This window comes from Neomonachus schauinslandi, chromosome 14 (genome assembly GCF_002201575.2).
Source record: "Neomonachus schauinslandi chromosome 14, ASM220157v2, whole genome shotgun sequence".
NCBI lineage: Eukaryota > Metazoa > Chordata > Mammalia > Carnivora > Phocidae > Neomonachus > Neomonachus schauinslandi.
This window is the reverse complement of record NC_058416.1, coordinates 14,028,287-14,051,763: the sequence shown is the minus strand read 5'-3', so window position 1 is coordinate 14,051,763 and position 23,477 is coordinate 14,028,287. Positions and strand designations below refer to the sequence as shown.

General features: G+C 34.5%; 1 protein-coding gene across 6 annotated transcripts in view; it reads left to right on the top strand.

Annotated features, from left to right (window-relative positions):
* The window catches only part of RELCH (RAB11 binding and LisH domain, coiled-coil and HEAT repeat containing), a 106,782-nt gene extending 86,005 nt beyond the window's left edge, over window positions 1-20,777 (top strand). For 5 of the 6 annotated variants that reach the window (XM_044921050.1, XM_044921049.1, XM_021686145.2 and 2 more), the window contains 6 exons: window positions 165-228; window positions 1,648-1,786; window positions 5,954-6,070; window positions 10,559-10,647; window positions 14,019-14,089; window positions 19,069-20,777. In XM_044921050.1, the coding sequence (XP_044776985.1) occupies window positions 165-228; window positions 1,648-1,786; window positions 5,954-6,070; window positions 10,559-10,647; window positions 14,019-14,089; window positions 19,069-19,189 (601 nt within the window). In that variant the 3' untranslated portion in view covers window positions 19,190-20,777. The remainder of the gene's footprint in view (window positions 1-164; window positions 229-1,647; window positions 1,787-5,953; window positions 6,071-10,558; window positions 10,648-14,018; window positions 14,090-19,068) is intronic. The other variant, XM_044921051.1, reaches the window with a different exon arrangement.
* The last annotated feature ends 2,700 nt before the right edge of the window (window positions 20,778-23,477 follow it).

Genomic DNA, 23,477 nt, shown 5'->3' with positions numbered 1-23,477 from the left:
TGTCTTTTTGAGCATTCTTCTTGGTCTGCTTTTTTTTAATTTAATTTGTCATTGCTAGAGACTAATACAGTATATTTACCTTGTACTTACTTTGATATACATTTTAATAATCAGTTTTTCATCTCAAAGAAAGTTTCAGTTTCTTTCTTTTTTAATTCTAACAGCTCTGTCAGAATTGCCACAATTCCGGCCTTTGGCACTATTATGGAAACAGTTATTCAGAGAGAGGTAGGAAATTATTGAAATTTAATATCTATGTACTGTTGAGGTGATGATACATTACATACATGCACCCAGGGGTAAGGGGCAGGGAGCATTTTATCTCTTAGTTGGTTATGGGCCAGAGGACTATCTCACTATTTGAAAACATGAGAGCCTTACCCAAAATATATTTTCATATCCTAAGGAAATCTCTATCTTCCTTCTCAATTAGAAAATTAAATATAAGCCAACTCTTAGATGTTCCATTTTAAGCCTAGCTGAGTATTGCAGTTTGGAGTAACCTTCAAACCAGATCTAGTTCCAAAGCCTTCTGTTACCCAGTAGACTTCTAGATAGTCTACATAAATTCCTGATTGCCATTTTGCACAGATTTGAAGACAATTTTGCTAGATAACTTTAGGAACACAAACCTATTTCAGTTTGGCAAATGGAGGCTAGAGGGCATCTGTTCTCATAACTGTGTCATTGATACCAAGGTGCAAGTCTAGTGGGCTGGTATCATGTCACTGCAGTGCATATGACTGTGACAACCCTCTGTTAGGCCTGCTTGAGATTATCAAGGTCTTTCTTCCTAACAGTGTATTTTGATTTAGAAACTTGTGATTTAATTTCAAGTTTGTTAGGTTCTGTCTGCAACATTAACTATAAGACACTTCTTAAAATTAGTATCAGAATTTCATTCTTTATTATCAAATTGGACATGTTTTATACAAATGAAAAACCCTATAGATTAGAAAATAAATCATTTGTGGCTGTATTACATAGCCACTTAAATGGAAACAGACATTTTACTCCCCCAAAAAAGGAAACACTATTTTATGAAGTTCCTTTGTCATAAAGATTTTTTAATAACAGATTAAACAACTTAGTTATCGCAGGGGGGAAAGTTTTACGTTTTTTCCTTATATATTTCACTGGTGAAGCAACATTAAAAAGTATCATTCTGCAAAGCTTGCAGTCTTGGCAGAATTTCAACATGTTCTTAAATCCTAAAATAAAAATGTCTTTTAGGGAAATGTGAGTAAGATGTAAGTCATTAATGACTCATTGCTTTCAGAAGGTGAATAATTGGGTAACTTACACTGTGATTGGTTTTAAAAATTAAAATGTAGATACAAAATCATTATGAATTTATCTGTTTTTCTCTAAATACTGTGGGGGTTTTTGTTTTTACAATTTGTTAGGGAATATTTGTATTTTCAAAAAATAAAAAAAGAAGAATTAATAAGCATAAACAAAAATGTAAAACCTTTCTGAACCAAAAGACTAAATAAGTACTTGTTTAATTGCAAATTTTTACTGTCATGTTGATATAAACCATTTGAACCCATGCTGCAAGCCATGTTTAATGTGTAACATTCTCTTTAACAACTTTACTCAATTTTTAATATTCTGTGAAATAACTGTACAATATCCAATTTTAAGTTGCTGGAAAGGGTGAAAATGCAGTTGGCTTCTTTTCTGGAAGATCCTCAGTACCAAGACCAGTATTCTTTGCATACAGAGATCATAAAAACATTTGGTAGAGTTGGGCCTAATGCAGAACCAAGGTTCCGAGATGAGTGTAAGTTACATTTTCTACCTTTTTTTCCTGAATTGTAATGTAAATCAAAGCCAGAAGCTTCTCTCAGGATTTGTCCTATGTTAAAGCCCTTCTACACTTTATCTTTCATATACTGAAAGCTAAAAGTGAACCAAGTGGACTGTTGTGAATTGATCAGTAATACCGTTACTGGATAGTTTCTATACTATATACTGACTGCTGTAACACATATGAAAAGTAACTCATAAACAATTTCAAGTTATTCATAAAACATTTTTTAATAACTGTAAATTTCAAAATACTATGCTATGTTCTATTTAAAGCTTACCATGTAATTCTCATTTTTAAGGAAATTTTTATGTGTTTCTAGATGTGTTCTTATGAAAAATATGCTTTTCTTCCACTTACCATGGCATTCAGCTATGATCAGTGATTTTGTTTTAATGCACAGTTTGTTCATCTGCTAAATGATTTGCATAATTATCTGCTAAAGCATTTTCTCTAGTTTCTATAATATCTCTTTTACTGTGGGCCTCAGCCTTTATGACGGCGATTTCTTTTAGTGGCATCAAAGTGTCCAGTAATTATTACTCCAAAAGCATGTGTTAGTTATCATTGCTATACTTTAGTCCTTTAATTTTTAGCAATTTGACATGCCCTAGAGAGGACCGCAAGTTTGGCTTCTTAAAAGTCATTTTGGTTTCTAGAACAAAATTTGATTCTCCCATGGTCTAGTTGTTGCATATCTGGCCTGATACTTTTAATGTAAGTGTCATCAACAAAAAATATTGTTAGGAATTGGACAGCATTGTCCAAAAGGTCTTTCGAGGGCATAACACTTAATGAGCTACAGAAAGACAATCACGAAATTATTTTTTAATGGGTAATGTTGGTAACATGAGAAAATAGCAATATTTCACGATTAGTTAACAGGAAAAGGTTTGGTATTTTAGCTAGCAATAGGGATAGTTCCATATACTGTAACATCAGATTTGTAGGTGATTCTAGTAAAAACTCTGAAGGTACTTTGACTAGCTTTATTGAAGGTGTCATTGTTCTGAAGTGGAGAGACTAAGTCTTAGCTCTTGGATCAAGGAATTGGCTAAGTAGGCAATGAGTCTTTGGTGTGTGCCATGTTGTTGAGTTAGTAACTCTCTAGAACATGATCTAACCTTTTTTGTGCATTCAAAAGAAAGATTTATGCATCGCAGAGAAGGAAGACATTTTCTTTTCATAACGGTCCCAAAATAACAAAGGTTGGCTTGGGAAAAGATTGACGATAGACGTTTCCACTGCTTGAATAGGTGTAATAAACCATTTGTTATCCCTGTGGCCTTCTACAATTTCATGTATACCCACAGTTAAGTTTTATACAATCTTCTTTCACGTTCTGGTACGACCAGACTCCCCCCACCTCCCCCTGCAAGACAAAAAAAAAAAAAACAACTTTTTTTTTCTTTTGTACTTACTGTCCAGTCAGTTGGCTTTCTTTTTACTTTAAGACTTTACCCTGAAGACTTTAAGGTACTATGTTAATAAGGCTAATGGTAGAGTAGAACCCATATTGACAAGGATTCCATACTGTTATTCATCTTTATTTATAGACAATTGCTTTTAGGAGTTTAGAAGAAGGACAGAGTATTGTTGAGTTGTAATATCTTCCTCAGAGTGGCATTTTGGATATTTGTCATTCTATTTCTTAGAGAATAGAGGACATTGATTCATCCAGTGGACTTTTTTCTTTCCCAGCTCTTCATTATCACAGGACCTTTTGGTCTTGATTTTTTTTCAGAGGCCATTGGTTTTATCCGGAACACAATTCAGCCTTTTGTTGTTGTTTGTTTTCAGCTTTTTTACTTTATAAAGCCCTCTGAAAATGCTCAGTCATGTGCTGGAGATTTTCTAACATAGCAATTTACATTTCAGATTAGTTTTTTTTTTTTTAGAAGTTCTTTATTTCAGTTCTGAGCCCATTTACAAAAAAAGAGGATAAGATTCCCTTTACTTTGGCTGTTGGATCTACCCCAAATATTTTTTTTATAACATAATAATAAAAATAAATAAATAAATGCATACAAAGTATTTAAAAAATATATTTTATTTATTTATTTGACAGAGCGAGACAGCGAGAGAGGGAACACAAGCAGGGGGAGTGGGAGAGGGAGAAGCAGGCTTCCCAGTGCACAGGGAGCCCGATGTGGGGCTCGATCCCAGGACCCTGAGATCACGACCTGAGCCGAAGGCAGACGCTTAATGACTGAGCCACCCAGGCACCCCCTACCCAAATATTTTTTGAAAGTTTATTGAAATCAATTTTTATAAAGTCTCCTATTGATTTATTTTGTTTGTAGTGTAGACTCTGTCCAATCTGCCCTTAAGAGAAAGGCTTCTGCAATGGCCTTATGTTGTGCATTTCCTATTTTCCTTGCCCACTGAAGGTGAGTTGTAGAATTACGCATATCTTCGTTAGTAGATCTTTTAACCATTCATTTCCATCTGAGGAGTTATCAATTAAGTAAATGAATTGCTACAGATGTGGTAGCTAGGATAATATGTATGGAGTGAAATGTTGAATTCTGTAGTAAATTTTTGTCTCTTTTGAGATTTAGGAGGATCTTTAATAATAGCCTTTAATTGGCTCTAGAGTTGAACTTCTGTAGATTTGTTTTCTAGTTAAGGGGCTATTGTGCAGTATGGTTACTGAGTTTCTGAGAAAAACATTAAGGAAAGGATTACTTGTTTAGGAGGTCAGAAAAGGAGCAGAAGGAATAAAGAGGCCATGTGTCAATAGAAAAAGAAGTTCGGGGAACTTTCTAAAGGTTTGGGTAGAAGTGAATCTCAAAGATTCTCTAGAGAGACCATTTTGTTGAGGCCTCAGCATGCCAGTTAGTGAACTGGAGTTTCAGTGAATTCAGTGGGAAATCAATGAATGTTTAGAGTTTTTGTCTCCCCATTTTTTAAAAAAAATATTTATTTATTTGACAGAGAGAGACACAGCGAGAGAGGGAACACAAGCAGGGGGAGTGGGAGAGGGAGAAGCAGGCTTCCCACAGCAGGAAGCCCGATGTGGGGCTCGATCCCAGGACCCTGGGATCATGATCTGAGCCGAAGGCAGACGCTTAATGACTGAGCCACCCAGGCGCCCCTCCCATTTTTTTCTAGAGCTTCTCTTAAGTATGTTGTTATCAATTTTGACAAGTCAAAATACCCTAAAAATGGCCATTGTTATTCTAATTTTCCTTTTTTTTTTTTTTTTGCCATTTACTAACGTAAGTGTAAAAGTTGTAATTATAGTGTGTTAATTAGGAAGCAGGAGGTTTTTATAGAAGGAGATTGTGGCTTTCACATACATAAACTCAATGCAAACATGAAAGAAGTCACTACAGTTGATCAGAAGTATGTGCTTATGAGTGGTGTTTTGGGTTCCCCAACCAAGCAGAGATTAGAAAGGGGCCCTGTGAGCAATACTTTAATAGTCACTGATCCTGGAACCATTTCTCCAAGGAACCCTGGTTTTACTAGGAACTGGTATTTTAGGAAACACAGTCTTAGGCCGTAGAGATGCTCATTGCTACTGAATTGGATACTGTTTCTTGGGCCATCACTTTTATTTTAGCAGTAGGTTGTCTATATTTTTGAAATTTTATATTATTTATTGAGACAGAAGATTATTGAGCCCTTTGAGTGACTTGAACTAAACCATCAGTGCTATTTGACATTGGTCTTGCTAAGAATTTGAGAAACTAAAGCTAAGAATTGTTTTATGGAGTGAAATAATTTGATATTGAAAAAGAATAAGTATACTGTATTTGTCCTTTGTTTAATAACAGTGGTAATACCTGATTTTTATAAAGAAACTAATTTGTCAAGATAATAATAACACAAGAGGTAGATTGTTTACATTTGTTTATTTGGTTTTCATCTTTCAAATTGGGAAATTTAATTTCAGTGTGGCCAAATGACCTGTAGACATCCTCGTAATTAGGTTATAGTGACAGTGCTATGTTCTGTTCCTTCCAAATGTTTTTATTCTGAAAAACATGCTTTCCTCTCTAGTAAGAAAAAGCAAGTAAAGGATTTGAAATCATCTAGAATTAAAATGAAAATTTAAAATAAAAAATTTGTTTAATGTATGAGTGTATACAATGTTTTAGATAAAAATCTAACAATTTCTTCTTCTTTTTTCAGTTGTTATACCACACTTGCATAAGTTAGCCTTGGTGAACAATTTACAAATTGTGGATTCTAAAAGACTGGATATTGCTACCCATCTTTTTGAAGCCTACAGTGCACTTTCCTGTTGTTGTATCCTTGCTTTATTAATGTGTATCTATATTTATATAACTAATCATACAGTGAACCTCAGTTGTTAAAGTTTGGAAGGTAGTGTTTTTTTCTTCAGCTTACTTACATAAAGGTTATAGAAAATTAAAATTTGGTTTGACTTGCACCACTACTTATTCTAGTCATCTCGTAATTTTAAAAGATGGTTTTAAGTCCTCTGTGCTTATATGTTCTATAATTTTGAAACACTGACTAAAGTTTTATCTATGTTAATTGGCTATGTAACTGAGCAAGAAATGAGTTATAGCTGAAGCTTCTGTTAATCAAAAGGAAGCCTTGTATGTGTTCTGGAATTTAGGTTTTTCCATGAATGTTTAACCATCCGTATCCCGTGGAAAGCTATGGAGAGATACCACTCATTGAGGAAGTATAGTGCCAACATGGCTGATTATCTCCCGTAATGGTAGAACTGAAGGAAAACTCAAAATTCATCTAACCCATGTCAACCACTACATTTTATAAATGATTAAACTAAAGCTTAAAGACATTAGTGACTTCTTCTGTTTTTTTATAGTTAAAAGCAAAACTGTGACTAGAACAAAGAACTTCAGCTGTCCTATTACATGTTCTCTTTACTATCCTAGGCCTAGTAAAATAAAACTAAGAAGGAAGCAAAGATAAAGATGGGCAGAGTGAGCTGTAGCTTCTTTGCTCTCCCACTAAAAGGCAGGCGAGGTCAAGAAAGAGGAAATAAGAGATTGAAAAAGGAGTGAAAGGCTGAATACGCAAACAGAACTATAAAAGTACATGCTAGACAACATAATCAGAGAATTCTGATTATAACAGAAAAAAATGACAGTAGAGAGAGGTTCCTAGGAGAAAACAGAGGACAAAAGAAGTTTCAGGATTAATATTTATGGTTCCATATTATTATATACCAGTTTGAAGTAATAAGTGAAATGAACAAGTAATTTTAAATAAGATAAATATGTTCCAAAATACCACTGATTGGTATTTTAGTATATACCAGTTCACTGTCACTGGATTCTTAACTGGAACATTCCAGTGGGAGGTTTTGTTTTGAATAAATCAAATAGGGAAAGTAGAAACATAGAGCTGTTAAGGAGCTATTTGTCCTTTGGAAATGTTAAAACCTGAAGTTGGATGAGTAGTTGAGAGCATTTCATTTTTAGGAATCTACTATAGATTACCTATTCATGTGGATGATGTAAGCCATGTTTTTTACAATACAGATTATAAAGTGGCAGAGACACCATATTTTGGTAATTTTGTATTTCAACTATCCGTATATCTTCTATAAGTTTATTTACACTAAAAGGAGAACTTACTATTATTCTTGATTTATCTTGTTGGCATTTTCTACTTAGGGAAGATAGAGGAAGCAAAAAGAGGAAGTGATATTCTGAATTGGCAAGGAAGAACTCTTTAGTAATGGAGAAGTAACAAGACCCTTTCAAGAAAATAATAATGGCATGTCAAAGTTTGTATTCCAAAGCAAGAAAATATTGCTATGTTTATACCTTCCCTAGACTTCGTGAAAATAGATGTTTAGAAACTTAAGCCAAAAGTTATGTATAGCCTTATATAGCAGAGAGTTTCTAAAAGAGTATGCCTCAAGGGAAACTGGAAAGTCAAAAGATCAAAAATTGTAGCTGTATAAAACCAAATATTCCAAGTAGGCAAGTCAGTGATTTCTAAGTGCATAGAATCTGTATAGAAAGAGTATTATTGTGTGTTTAGGTATGCACACAATATAGAGTAAATATAATAAAGTCTTTACACCAATACGGTAAGGGGAAGAACATCTTAACAACAGACCCACTTCAAGTACTAAAAGTATTAGTTCTACATGAGTCATAACTTGTACTTGTGTCAACGGAGTGGTATGGCCACAATAAAATCACATTGTTCTGTGATCCGAATCTGTTCTGAGGTTCCATTGCATTCTGAGCTGATAGAACACAAGAGTATTCCTTTCAGCACTGATATCATATTTTAATAAGGACATGGAAAAACTGTAGTGTTTAACATTAAGTACAGTAATAAGTCAAAAAATCTGTTTTAAAAAAATTTGAAGGAATTTAGAAATGTTTAACCTGGAAAAGAGCTAGCTTGGGGATGAAAAAGTAATTCAAAAATTATTTTAAAGGTTGTTATATAGAAGAAAGTTTAGGCACACTGTGTAACTCAGGTGTAGAGCTAACACTAACAAGAAGGTTACAGAAAGTCTGATTTTATAAGAAAAACTTTCTGGGGGCGCTTGGGTGGCTCAGTTGGTTAGGCGTCCACCTCTTGATTTTGGCTCAGGTCATGATCTCAGGGTCATGGGATTGAACCTCCTGTCGGGCTCTGCACTCAGCAGGAAGTCTGCTTCTCTCCTTCTCCCTCTCCCTCTGTCCCTCTGCACTTTCTCTCTCTAGAATTAATAGATAAATCTTTAAAAAAAATTTTTTTTAAAAACTTTCTAATTTAGCTATTTAAAAATGGAGTGATCTGTCTTACGAAACTATGAATGTCCTGTCATTATTAGCAGTTAGAGGCTTTATGGCCATCATTCACAGATGAGGTAGAGGGGATTCCTAATATCAAATAGGATAAAATGACCTCTAAGTTTCCAACCCTTAAGAAAGATCCTGTGATTCCACAGGGAAAAGGTATAAACAAACAGTGAGTAGAAAGAGGAGGAGACGTAACTCTTTACTTCCAAATAAGGCCATCTTCAGCTTCTTATTCCATGCCCATATTTCTCTAGATCAGACTCTTTTTTTTTTTTTTTTTGAGAGAAAGAAAGTGCAAGCCAGGTAGGGGAGCAGTGCAGAGGGAGAAGGAGAGAGAATCTTAAGGAGGTTCCACACCCAGTGGGGAGCCCAATGTGGGGCTTGGTTTCATAACCCTGAGATCATGACCTGAGCCGAAGTCAAGAGTCAGTGGCCTAACCAACTGAGTCACCCAGGTGCCCGATCAGACTCTTAACTACTAATTGAAAGATCACTCACAGTTACATTTTGGTGGTACTTTCCCCATATCTAGAAAACAAGACTACATAGCCATTATGTTGCAGCCATCTCTATGACTGTAGGGATTAGTTCAACCAAATGATGTCTATATTTTTAGTACTTAACAAATATAAGCCACTCATTCTAGGAGTCTTATTTACAAATAATGTTTACTCATAACTGTATTTTTTAAAGTTTATTTAGGACGTAAATTTTTTTTTTTTAAGATTTTATTTATTTAATTCAGAGAGAGTGAGTGAGCACCACCTGGGAGACAGGTAGAAGGAGAAGCAAACTCCCCACTGAGCAGGGATCCCAATGCGGGCTTGATCCTAGGACCCTGGGATCATGACCTGAGTCGAAGGCAGATGCTTAACTGACTGAGCCACCTAGGCGCCCTGGTCATAACTGTATTTTTAAGGCAAAAGTTATTTATTATACTAATTTTTTTTAATTAATGAAATTCATAATTTTTTTTTCCAAAAAGACTAATTAACTCATCTTTCTAAGGGAACTCATTTACTGGCATTTTTTACTTTAATATGGTGTATATATAATATTAAATAAGAACTATTTTTAAATGGCTAACAACTATGATAAGGTAAGAATGTCCTGTGAATAAACAAAGGGAATTGTTTTCTTGAGAAATATACCTGCTTTCTTGATCCTTTTGAATGTCAGGATAATCAACTAAAACTCAAAAGTGACCAGGAAATATAACTAGTACTAAACTTATGTTATTATAGTAAAAGTTCTCTTACCCAATTCAATTAGGACCAATAGTAGGCCAGTTTAATAGGATGCTTAAAGCAGGAAATCAAGAAAATGGTTTATATAACTTATTTTAACTTAAAATACGTAATATTTTCTTTACCAATCTTTTTATGTAGGACTGAGGTCTTTCTTTTGTGTGAGTCTGCTTAGTAGACTTAAATATCATCTTTCTTAGATAAACCACATCCATAATGTAATTGTGATTTTCAGTTTAAGTTTTCTTTAAAGAGGATCCAGAAACATTTCTTATACTGGGTATAGACCTTTTTTAGTTTTTTATCTTTTTCCTGGTCTTTTATAGTTGCTTCACACAGGCATAATTAAACAGCACCATTTTAAGCAATTGGCCTTTACCAATTCTTTTAAACCTTTCAACTGAGTTGTCATGGAAACATTAATTTTCTTTTCATACTCATTTAAGCATCCAACTAAATTACATGATTGAATTTTTACACTTACTGCATGTGTTTACATAACATGTAATTAAATTATGTAGTTTTACAATAATGAAGACCACTGACATTAAGGGATTCGTGGGGATAAACACAATTGACTCTTGGTAGGTGACTAACTCAACAAATGAGAATCGTGCTTGAGGGAAACCTGTTTGCTCTAAGTGATCTGCGTGCCTTAGGGATCATTTTTATTATTACTCTGTTGTTCTATTGGACATACCATTTTGTTTTTTTTTTAATTCCCTTAACTGCCTTGTCTCAAGTCATTTCAGAGGATTTAATGGTTAATCACTTTTTACCTGGTCTCAGATGTTTACGGACTGACATGGAACATCTTTCTCCAGAGCATGAGGTGAGCCACCACGATGATTAAGCCACTGTGATTATCTGTTCCACATTCCTGTGTTTTACTATCTCCTCTACAGACTTGCATTCTTTATGTGAGGCACAATTATATGTTGTGCTTCATTCTTTTGAATCTAGTATAGGGTCATTTTATGGCTTTACTTACTGGTTAGGAGATCTTGAAAAACTCCTTTAACATCTTTGATCCTCTGTTTAACTCTGTATAGTAGGGATTACATGCTTTCCTTCACTGAATATAATTAGAATTTAATCAGCTAATGTACATGAATTGCTTTTTAATCTGTAAAATGCTATGCGATTTGATCTCTGACCATTAACTTTCTTAGAAGCAAAGTTTCCATTTTCTTTTTTTTTTTCTTTTTTTTTTTTAAAGATTTTATTTATTTATTCATGAGAGACAGAGAGAGAGAGAGAGAGAGGCAGAGGGAGAAGCAGGCTCCCAAGGAGCAGAGAGCCCGATGCGGGACTCGATCCCAGGACCCTGGGATCATGACCTGAGCCGAAGGCAGACGCTTAACCATCTGAGCCACCCAGGCGCCCCAAAGTTTCCATTTTCTGTCTTCCATTTCCTTATAACTCTTTTATTCTATTTGTCTTCCTTATTTCCTCCAAAACCATTTATCATTTATTTCGTATTCTGTATCTTCATGCTGTTTATCTACCCATTATCATGGTGGGTTTGATTTTTTTTTTTTCTATTTTTCCAGCTTTCTACAGAGGAAGCTTAGATTACTTACTTTTAAACTTCTCTTTTTGGATACATGAATTTAAGACTGCATATTCCTTTAGCCACATCCTGTGTATTTGCTACATTGTATCTTCACTATCATTCAGTTCAAATTGGATTCTCATTTCTATTATTAGTTGATCCATGAGAAGCGCCTGGGTGGCTCAGATGGTTAAGCGTCTGCCTTCAGCTCAGGTCATGATCCCAGCATCCTGGGATCGAGTTCCACATTGGGCTCCTTGCTTGGCAGGGAGCCTGCTTCTCTCTCTCTCTCTCTCTCTCTCTTTCTCTCTCTCTCGCTCTCTCTCTGGCAAATAAAAAATAAAATCTTCAAAAAAAATTGATCCATGGGTTTTGTTTAATAAGGTAAATTAAGATTTAATTCTCCTACATTTTTATCAGTTTTTTGTGATCTGCTTCTATTAGCTCTTGAAACTCGTATTAAAGTTAGGAGTGGGAATTATCTCTTTCTCCTTGTGGTTTTTTTCAATCTTTGCTTGGTATGTTTTATAGGTGTCCTCTGTCAGGTTGAGGAGGTTCCCTTTTATTGTTAGCTGGTTGACTGTTTTTATCATGAAAGAGTATAGGATATTGTCAAATGTTTTTTCTGCCTTAGTTGAGAGGATCGTGTGGTTATTTCTTTTAATCTCTTGATTCATTGTTTTACACTAATGGATTTTTGGACATTAAGTCAGCTTTTGCATTCTTACAATAAATCCCACTTAGTTATGGTGCATAATTCCTTTTATATGAAGCTGAATTTGGTTTGCGAGCATTTTCTTGAGGACTTTTGCATCCAAGATGAAGGCTAAGCCTGCAGAATAGAAGAAACAAGATATTATAAGGTGTATTTCTCCACCCTCCATTAGGGTAGGTTGGCCTGAAAATAGGAGTGGTTAAAAGTTTTTCAAAGGATCAGACTCCCAGATTCCCTTTCCAACCTTGGTAGAACTCTGGAGCTTTACTTTTAAACATGTAGCTGAGAACAGGAATGAGTGCTATAAGAAGAGGGAAATTAAGTGAAGGCATAGTGATTGGAAACCTTGTTACCTTTCCCCTTCTTGGATCCAAGAATGCAGTCAGAATTATACCTACAGGGGAAAAAGATTGACAGAAAGTTTGGTTTGTGCCCGATTTACCTTAAAGTGAAGTTATTCATGCATGAAGAGATTTTAATCAGCACTTTAGTGCCCCAGTCTTCAGTGGGCATCCCAAGATCACCAACCATTTGAGAAAAACCTCTAACGTCAAAGATGGAGATGAAAACATACATGCAAGAAAGAGGGTACTGGAGGAAACAGAGACAATGCAGGGAGCAGAAGAGAAAGTACAAAAAACTCCCACCAAACATAATAAAGCAAAAACTAGCTAAACAAACAAAATACATAATCTGTGAGATGAAAGAGTGGAAAACCAGAAAAGATTCAAAAAAGGATTAATCTAGATCTAACATGCATATGACAAAAGTCTCATTTAATAACCAACGTCCTTACTATAATCTGCAAGGCAGTCTAAGATCTGACTCTCTCCTCTTTCACATCTCAGACCTCATCTTCTACCCTCTCCTTTGCTCACTCTGCACTCACCACTCTGGCCTCCTTGCTTAGAATGTGATAGACATAACTTTCACCTAGATGGAGCCTTTGCTCAGACTCTTCCTGGTGTCTCTTCCTTGCTCCTTCATCTCCCTCAGGCTTTTCCCTAAATGTCATCTCCATGAAGCCTGCTTGGGACACCTCCGTGTAAATTGTAACATTCTTCACCTTGGCCTCCTAGTACCCTATATTTTACTTGATATTCTTTCCAAAGCCCTATCACCTTCTAATATACTATATAACTTACCTATTTTTTATGTTTATTGTCAAGAACATAAGCTCTCCATAAGGAGGGAATGTTGTCTGTTTTGTTTGTGCATTCTTTGTATCTAAAAAAGTACCTGGCACATAGTAGGTGACAATAAATATTTGTTGTGTAGTGACCTCCATGCCCAAATATGGGTCAAGAATATTCAGAAGACCAGTTTCTGGTGTGGTCGCCAGCAATTGGAGGAGCAGCTTAGATCCCTCCACCCTTTCCATCACTCACTCAGTCTCCCTGAAAAAATGATGTTAATTCTTAGGTGCCCATTGTATTCCCAGTTACATTTTAGTAGCCACAGACCTATACCTGGTCCCTGCTCTAGACATTAAAATAGAGCATCTTGCTATTTGCAACCTGGAGAAAGCAAAGGGGTATGGGACAAACAGCTTTTACTGGGAAAATATGTGTGATCATGGTATGTGTATATGTTAAATGTATAGATGTATACAAGTTTTACTTTTAACATTAGAGGTAGGAAAAACTAAGGGAGAATTGAAGTCAGAGTTGGAAGGTTAGTGAAAATCAAAATCAGTTATTAAGTTATATGATTGAGGTCTTTTAAAACTATTTCTGCAGGTAGTGTAGCAATCTAATGTGAATTTCTTTAACAAAGTAACTGCCAAAATGTTACATTTTTAATAAACATTAGTTTGTGGCAATATTAAAAATTAAATTAAAAGGTTTAGATTAAGTAATAGCATTTCACTATTATAAACTAAAGTCATTTCACTAAAAAGTATTTCACTAAAGTCATTTTTTTTTGAAATCAGGTCATTTTAAGTTCCATGATAAAAGAATGTGAACAAAAAGTAGAGAACAAGACCGTCCAAGAGCCTCAAGGGTAAGACATTAATTCTCTTTTTAAGGCTTCATATTAACCTTAATTTCTCTATCTAAATTTTCTATAGATGGTTATGGTGTTTATTTTGTGTTACTTTTCAGTCATTTATTTGGAAGGCAAGAAAATTATTCAAATCAGTTGTTATCAAATGCCAGTTTATAAACCATCTGTATCAGAATTACACGGGGAATTTAAATTTTAGATCTCTGCCCCATGCTCTGTGCCATCCTCTCAACAATCTGATTCAGCCTAGGGATCTAGATGTTTAAAAGCTAAAGACGATGTGATAGATAGCTGGATTTGAGAATCACTGGTCAAAATAGTTTCTTAGAAATTTGTGACAGGAATTATAAGGTGTAACTTGATTCACTGCATAAAGGATTGTAAACTTGTGAATGTTCTATTCACATGCTCCTAATCAAAGTAACTAGAATTCGAAGATTCATTGAAGTTAAAATATAATCACAGATGTGAAGGAGTAAAGGTGAGCATTCAGGAGAGGAAGTAACTTACAAATAGACTGTGTGTACTCTTATCTCTTGTTGACGTAACCTTGAGCAGTTAATCTTAAATAAACTGTTAGGCATAAAAAGCTCAAAGGTTTTTCCTTTATAAAGCTGACAACCAGGAATAAGTGTGTCATCCCATCAGGCTAGGTACCCAGAAACACACACTTACCTCCCCACACCCCCAGCCTCTCCCACATATGCAGCTTTTTACTTCATACTGTAGGTCAGAGCCCTTTCTTGAGCCTCCTGGGATGGTAGGAACTCTCCTACCATTGTAGCCATGGAAAGTTAAACAGTAAAAATACTTTGATAGGCTTCGATTCTGAACACATAAGCCATAAAATTAATGCCAAAGCAAACACTTTTGTTCATTTGTCATACATTTAAGTGTTAAGATTATTTGGTGCCTTATCAGTTGAAAATGTAAAAAGTTTGGGGACAAAATTAAGAAGAATTATATGTGAAATGCATTCTAAATGAAATTTCATTAAGTAGCATGTAGGAATTAAGAAAGAGAAAAATATCGTAATGACTTCCCAAGATTACTTCAATTATATGACCTTCCTTTAAAAAAAAAAAAAAGTTTATTTTTATAATCATATTTTCCCATGTTATTCAGATCTTCGATATAATTTTTTTAACTTTTAGATAATTTCAAATAAGCACAAAATAATGTAGTGAATTCCCATGTACTCATCACTCAGCTTCAATAATTATCAACTCATAGTCAATTTTATTTCATCCAGCCCCCTCCTATATTCTGTTATGTATCTCTAAAAGACAAATGCTGTTTTCTAAAACATAAATGTAACGTCATTAACACCAAAATAACAACTTCTTAATATTATCAGTTATCTGGCCTGTGTTCAAATTTCTTATTGTGTTATAAAAGTCATTAGTGATCTGTTGTTTGTTTTTCTTCCTTACAGTCTGTTTCTTTGAGTCAGGATCCATAGGTCATTCATTGCAATTAGTTGACATGTCTCTTCAGTCTCTTTTAATCAGTAGGTTCCCCTTCTATCTCGTTTTTTTCTTCACGTACTTATTGAAGAACTTGAGTCTTTGTTCATAATATAGAGGTTCCCACAGTCTGAATTTGGTTGCTTGCATTTCCCTTTTGTTGTTTTAACGTGTTCCTCTGTATTTCCTATAAATGTGGTGTTTGGGTCTAGATCTAGAGATCATCACATTCAAGGCATGTTTCTTTATTTTGCAAGACTGCTTCATAGGAAGAGGTGTGTTTTCATCATGAAGGAGACAGTGTCTACTTCTCTCTTTTTTTGGTGGTATTAACATCTGTTCTTGATCAAGACCTAGCTCCACTAATTCATTAGCTATTACTAAATACGTTCTATCTTTCCCTTTTCATTTGTGAGCTAGAATACTTAAGGGAAGAAACCTTTATAGTAAAGGCAAGGTAAATGTTCAGTTCTTTCTCTTTACTTACCTGTTTTCTAAAATAATGAATTGATTCACCCTCCGATGGTGACTGGTTAGGGGATTTGTTTTGTTCAAGTATCATAAACTCATGTGTTTTCAAATATTTGATAAAATTCAGTGCATTGCACTTACTATCTTTTGATGCCCAAATTATCCCATCTTTGGCCATTACAAGGCTTTTCAAGTTGACTTCCCAAGTCCTTTTGAAATTAATTTGCAAAATGGAATGGTATGGAGGGAGAGAGAAATATTCTAGGATATAAATCGTTTTAAAGAAGATCAGTCAGGTATAAGACGTTCTGCAGATTCCGAATCAACAATCAACTCATGGTTTGATATGAGTTGCAAAGGAAAGATCTGTGATTTCTTTGAAAACTTGCAGGAAGAAGACAATATTACCTTAGAAGGCAGCGCATTTCATATTTTAGCAATTTTTTACAAAGTACTCTTATCCTAAGTTAAAGTCTCCCTTCTTATTATGTTTCCTTTCTAAAATAAGTTTCATCATCTGGCAGAGAGGTGGGTGAGTGTTACAAACCCCTTTGTAAAACTGATAAAAATGTAAACTTTCTCTTCAGAAAAAATGCTGTAATGTAATCGTTCTTTGTTGGAAAGCTTTGTGTAAAATAGATACCTGGGTCCTTTATACCATATGGAAAGAATCAGAATAACTGGGGTTAGGCCAAGGCATCTGTATTTTCAATAAGTTCTCCAGGTGATTGTGATGTATATCAGTAGAGCTATATAAATATATACAGCTGTGCAGATATATATTTATATCTAATTTTTTACGTAACATTGGTATTTGTTAAGTCTTCTGAATTTTCTCTTCCCCAGACTGAAAGTCCCACATGCTTTAACATCTTTGTCGCCCTCTGGTTAGAATATCATTAAAACATGATAGTACTCAAGTATTATCTGACCCTGTATCCTATTTTTCTCAATGCAAACTAAAATCATACTTACCTTTCAGCTTACAGTATTGTTCTACAGAAAGAAAACAAAACTGTAAACTTGGAACATTAAGGAAAGGCATTAGAGAAAATCTAGGACTTAAAGGATTTGAAGGATGTTTAGACACGAGATAGAAAGGAAGAGATAAGTTAAAAATGTTTTGAACAAAAACTCGGCAAGCTTGACTCAGGGAGGTCTAGAAATTGAGCAGTAATGGTTGGTTAAAACACACACACACACACATAACACACACGAGAATTAGATTGCTATGTTTCTTGAATGCCAAGCACACTTTATCTTGTAGGTAGTAAGTAGCCATTGAAGGTTTTTGAGAAGGGATAGGATATGAAGAAGTGATTATTTCAAAGGTTAATCTGATCATGCAAGGAGACCAGATCTAAGACTGTTGGAATAATTCAGTTGGAAGATACTGTCATTGGAAATAAAAATAAATGATAGATGTTTCATAGGATAAAATCAGGATTTGATGATTGGTTTTATTTTTTTTTTTTAAGTCTTATTTATTTAAGTAATCTCCAAGCCCAGCGTGGGGCTCCAACTCATGACCCCAAGACCAAGCAAGAGTCATGTGCTCATCTGACTGAGCCAGCCAGGCACTCCTGGTGATTGGTTTAAATAGAAGAGAGGGAGCCATTCTATTCACTGTTGGGAGGAGAGGAAAATAGTAAAACCACTAACAGATAAGGGATTAAAAACGGTGGATCATTTCTAAAGTTAGGGGTGAAAAAAAGCTTGATGTTAGCTTATCTAACAAACAATAGTAATAGGACACTTTTCCCAAACTCCTTATGGAGATGGTATTTGAAACTTCAAGAGAAGGTTTCAATAGTAAGTTTTGTAATTGAGGAACTGGGAGCCAAATGCTGAACCTTATGGAGGATTACTTTGTGGGAAGAGAAAAGGCAGCAGGGGATAAGTAGTCAGAGACAAGGGAGAGGCCAGGTTGGTGTACTGGCTGAAGAGCTGTGGGAAGAATAGATTTTCAAGATGGGAGTCGTGGTCTGGCATTTAACTTGTAATTCACAGCACACACCTTTAAGAAATATAGAAAACCAGAAGTCCTTGGTGGCAGCACGTACTTCATCTGTAGCTTCAGAGGACATCTGCTGAGCTCCTACACCTCACCATTCACTGCCCTTGACATGTTCAAACATACTCTCTCCTTTAGTCCTCAGATATTTTGCAATAGTAATTGCAATCTGTATTTTTCAGTTGAGGAAATTGAATCAGAGTAATCTAAAGCATATTGGCTAAAGCCACAGGCCAATAAACTGGGTTTATTGTTGGATCACTGAAAAATTGTACCTGATCAGTGTTCTGTTTGGTATTATGATAAATTAGCAATCTTCAGTAGTGATTTAGATTGTGTTTACTCCCTATACAAAAGGTTGTTCAAAAAGAAGAAGAAATGGATTTAAAATTGTCGATTGAAACTAATGCAAGTGGCAATGGAAGACATTCTGCCCTGTCCTCCCAAAAGTAATGTCATAAGATTGTTATCAGCACAGTATATAAAACCTCACTGTGATTTAATTTACTCATTTGTGAAAATAGGGATAATATCTATCTTCCAGGGTTGCTATAAGAATTAAAGTGATGCTGGTAATAAGAAGAAGAACTGCTAACTTAATACTTACAGCATGCTATTACATGCCTGGCACTGCTCGTAAGCACTATATGCACTTGTATAATTCTTAATAGACCTATGAGGTAGGTAATAGACTTATCTCCATTTTACAGATGAGGATTACATTACAGATGAGATCAAATAACTTGCCCAGGGTCGCACAGCTGCCAAATGACAGAGCCAAGATTCAGTCTCACTGCAGACTTGCCTCTAACCTCTACACCATTCTGCTTCCTTTAATAGAAACGATGAACATGAAGCTCCTAACCTAGTATGGTCCATAAAAACTCCTGTCCGTAAATATTAGTTTCCCTTTTGTGATACCAGTTCAGAATGTATTTATTAACATTATTACTACTGAAGAAATGAAAAAATGGATATTTTAGTTTTTTAATTGCTTTACTTGAATTTTAAAATTTCTTTCCTAGCTCAATGTCAATTGCTGCAAGCTTAGTAAGTGAAGATACAAAGACCAAGTTTTTGAACAAAATGGGCCAGTTGACAACATCAGGTGCCATGTTGGCCAATGTGTTTCAGAGAAAGAAGTAAAAGCAGGAAGGAAGCCCCCAGTAAACACTAAGATGGACTCAAGCAGACTGGTTCCTTGTACTTGAAGTACTTGCCTTTTTTATCCTTATTTTATGTTCTTGCATTATAATTTTATCCTAACCTCCAAAGATATTTGCACTGCTTTTGATTATTGCTGTATATCTGTTAATTTTGGAGTTATAACTGTGGTGATAGAAAATTGAGTTTATAGTCTGTACCTAGTCCCTCTTCTATGTTCTTGTCTTTCAGAATAATTTTTTTTATATATATACATATAGTGAAGAGGTTTTTTTTTTTTTAATTTTTGGATGGGATATTAGCAAGTATCTGTACTATACACTAAGCTATTACGATGGTACTTAAAATAATGTAAATTTGAAGTCATTGTTATAAAGTAATAAAAGTGGAGATTACTTAAGTATTTAAATTATGAAAGAATAATGCAGACTTTTTATTGTTTCTTAACTGACTAGAAAGAGCCACCAGCATTACTCTGTGCCTTTTGGACTTCAGTTTGTGTGTCTGTAGGAATTGTGTGCATTCCATTCACACAGTATTTTATAATGCTGTGATGAATTTGAGTTACAAATCCTACAGTAAGTAGATTATAATGAAACTTTCCACATTTCAGAGCTCTCATGAATATTCTTTAAGTGCTATTCAAACCTCCCCAGCACTTTCATGCATATAATGGACTTACCTGAAGAAAGACAGCACATAAACACAGGGAGTGGTAACCAAGGTGAATTTTGCAAACTGATGTGTAGTAGATTTAAATACTCAAAAATAAATGTAAATTAAAAGAGCTGATAATTGTGAAATTCCTTCCCAAATTTAAATACACAGGAAAATATGGTTTGAATTTGAAATTTAACACTTATTTATGTAAAATATTTTATTTAAGATATTTTTTAATGATTTTAATTTCAGAGATTATCTTTTCATTCTGTGTGTTACAGAGAAGTACCGAAAAGTTAAGGACATTTGGGGGCTGCTTTTTTCCCTCTAAACTAAAAGTGACATTAGCTAAATTATTATTGGTTAGCTAACACCTTGTCCCTTAAAGTCAGTGACTATTCTTGTGTTTGATATATATTACATAGAGTCTTAAGTCAGTGTACAGTTCCACTGGAATTTGACAGTTGTCTATAAAGTAATGCAACTTGAAGTAGAAAAGAGTGGTACTGGACATAGAAGTGGGTGATTGGTTTGAGGGGTTAATGTGAGGCCTTTTTGAAAAATGAATATTTTGATAAAGAGAATTCTTGTTTGAGCACAGTTGATACATAGGTGATTCTCATGTTTGTTGTATAAACTGGTTTAATACACTTGGAACATAGTTGGATTACATTCACTTCCTGGGAAAGCTAGCTTACCACACAGTCAAGCTTATAAAATAAGTTGCCATAAACAAAGCCATTTAAAAAAGTTCATTCTGAAATTATTTCTTTTACCTATAGTGACATAATTGTTAAAATTAACTAGTCTTTCAGAAACTGTTGGATTCTAGGCATTCCTGAGAAATTGAAAGTGGCTACCTTTCATGTCAAAAATGTTGATCTATTATAAATAAAATGTTTTTGCATACTTGTTTTTGTTTTGTTTCTGGCTATGTGTATTTATTTTCATTTTGAAACACTATAGGGGCGCCTGGGTGGCTCAGTCGTTAAGCGTCTGCCTTCGGCTCAGGTCATGATCCCAGGGTCCTGGGATCGAGTCCCGCATCGGGCTCCCTGCTCTGCAGGAAGCCTGCTTTCCCTCTCTCACTCCCCATGCTTGTGTTCCCTCTCTCGCTGTGTCTCTCTCTGTCAAATAAATAAATAAAATCTTCAAAAAAAAAAACCCAAAACACTATATATTCTCTATCCAAGCAAAAGGAAATGAGAAAGAATATATTCATTAAAATGTACTATGTTATTTAAGGAATATAATTTATATAAATTACCTATTTAGTTTACTTTTACTAAAAAAAGATTGTTGCTATAAAATGAATATATTTCAGAGACAGTTTAAAGAAACTGTTATGGCTCTCATTTGCTTTGAAATACAGTAGAAGAAGAATATTCGTTACCAGATGAATGAATATAAATATTTTTATTGTGATAATTTTTATCAATTTGTGAATCCATTTATCTAAATGCTAGTGGTTTTTTTAAAAGGCAACAGCTAGTAAGATACACAGTATATTTCAAGGGAGCCTCCCTTAGTATGCTGTTAATATCGTAATGTCAATAAGACTTCATGTTTATTTTCACAATGATTTTTAAGGCAAACTATAGATTCTTTAAAGACAAGACAGACTAATCACACTAATCACTGAAACTGAGTGTGTTCTTCCAAAACAGGCCATAAAACTCCCATATTCACTCTTTTTAAACAGAAATAAAAACAGTACAGGTTTAAGTATTCAACTTAACAAAAAACTAAGTTTGCAAAGTAATGAAAAGCTATTTTGAAATTATGCCTGTGTTTCTAAAGTAAGCCAGAAATTAAAATTTTTCAGAAACCCATAGATGCCATAGCTAGCAATTTTGCTGAATGGTAGCAGTATCTAACTTTATATGTGGGTGTCCTTGACTTCATTTTGTTTGCACCAGTCACCCCTTTTGAAAGATTACTTTGCTAAACATCAAACGGATTTACAACCTGAATGAAATTGTAAGTAATTTTAATGGAGTCTCAATTCAAGTTGCTATCAGATTCCTTTTTTGGGGCGCCTGGGTGGCTCAGTCGGTTAAGTGTCTGCCTTCGGCTAAGGTCATGGTCCCAGGGTCCTGGGATCGTTTTTCACAGAAAAAAAATACCGGTTCAAATAAATAGTCTCTGATAAAGTTTGGGGAGATGAAATGACTATGTATTGAATTGTCTTGTCATGACCCCAATTTTTAAGATAACCTATTTTAGCCATTATTTGAACTTTAAGGACAGAACTTTCTCTAGACACCACCTTATTGGTCTTTGAACTGTGAGAGCTAACTACAATGAACATTTTGTGCTAGTTACCAATTCCTTAACTATTTTTGTATAAAGAATGTATGTTTGAAAAGTCTTGTAATTAGCAATTCTAATTCCCAAAATTCTCCAGATTGGCTAGGTAACAAAATTCCCATTTTGTCTTGGATGTTAACTCTTTTATAAGCAAACTATGAAATAAATTTAGCTTTTCATATGAGTAGATATGTGTTTGAAAGTTCTAATGTAACTTTACAGTGTGCTTGTTTTCATTACTATTTTATTTCAGTACATTTAAAAAATAATAGATTAAAGGTATTTGCTAGTAATAAAAAATAATGTATCTGGCAGATTTCTGCATGTTGGCAAAATAATTGTATTTTAGGCTATTTTCACACTACAAATGGATGTTCTGCATGCATTTCATCTGTGGAATTTGCACTCCAGTCACAATCTCTGAGTGGCACATTGGTCTTTCATATTTTCCCGTCAGAACAAACTACAGGAAACTTTGCTTTGATTGCCTTCTTTATAGTTTACTTTGCATGTTTAAGAAAAATCTTAAAATAAAAAAATTCCTATTCACTGTAAGACCACACCATTCATAAAGTACATGACAGTTATTGTGAACTTAACACAATATAAAAAGGTTTATTATATTTTTTGATAGTATATAAATAATTCCTTCAGTTCAGTGTGGTGACAGATATAAATTATTGCTTTCCTTAAGAGTCTTCAGTAATACCTGGAAAATTCTGTCCAAAACATCTATATAGAAAAGTATATTACTATTTTAATATCCCTTTATTACATTAAAGACTAATCCATTATATTTATTTCAGTTAGAACATTGGGTGAATAGATTTCTTGAGGGACTTTAATGTAGTAAAATTTGTTTTCTATAAACTGGCATTTTGTGTTATATGTAATAGATATTAAATTTTTTGTCAGTGATGTTATTTAGGGTTATCATTTGTTGATAGTCTACTTTTAACATTTTTTAGGGGTGTCTGGGTGGTTCAGATGGTTAAGCACCTGCCTTCAGCTCAGGTCATGATCTCCAGGTTCTGGGATTGAGCCCCATGTCCGACTCCCGGCTCAGGGGGGAGTCTGCTTCTCCCTCTCCCTCTGCCTCTCCCCACTGCTCGTGCTCTCCCTTTGTCTCTCTCTCTCAAATGAATAAATAAAATCTTAAATAAAATAAAATGAAAACTTTTAAAACTATTCTTACTGGAAAAATAACCCCTTTTTTAATTGTTAGCATTTCCAACCTTAGATATTTTTAGGACATGCATTTTCAATGAAACTGAAAGTGTTATAAGTATCTTATGTAACA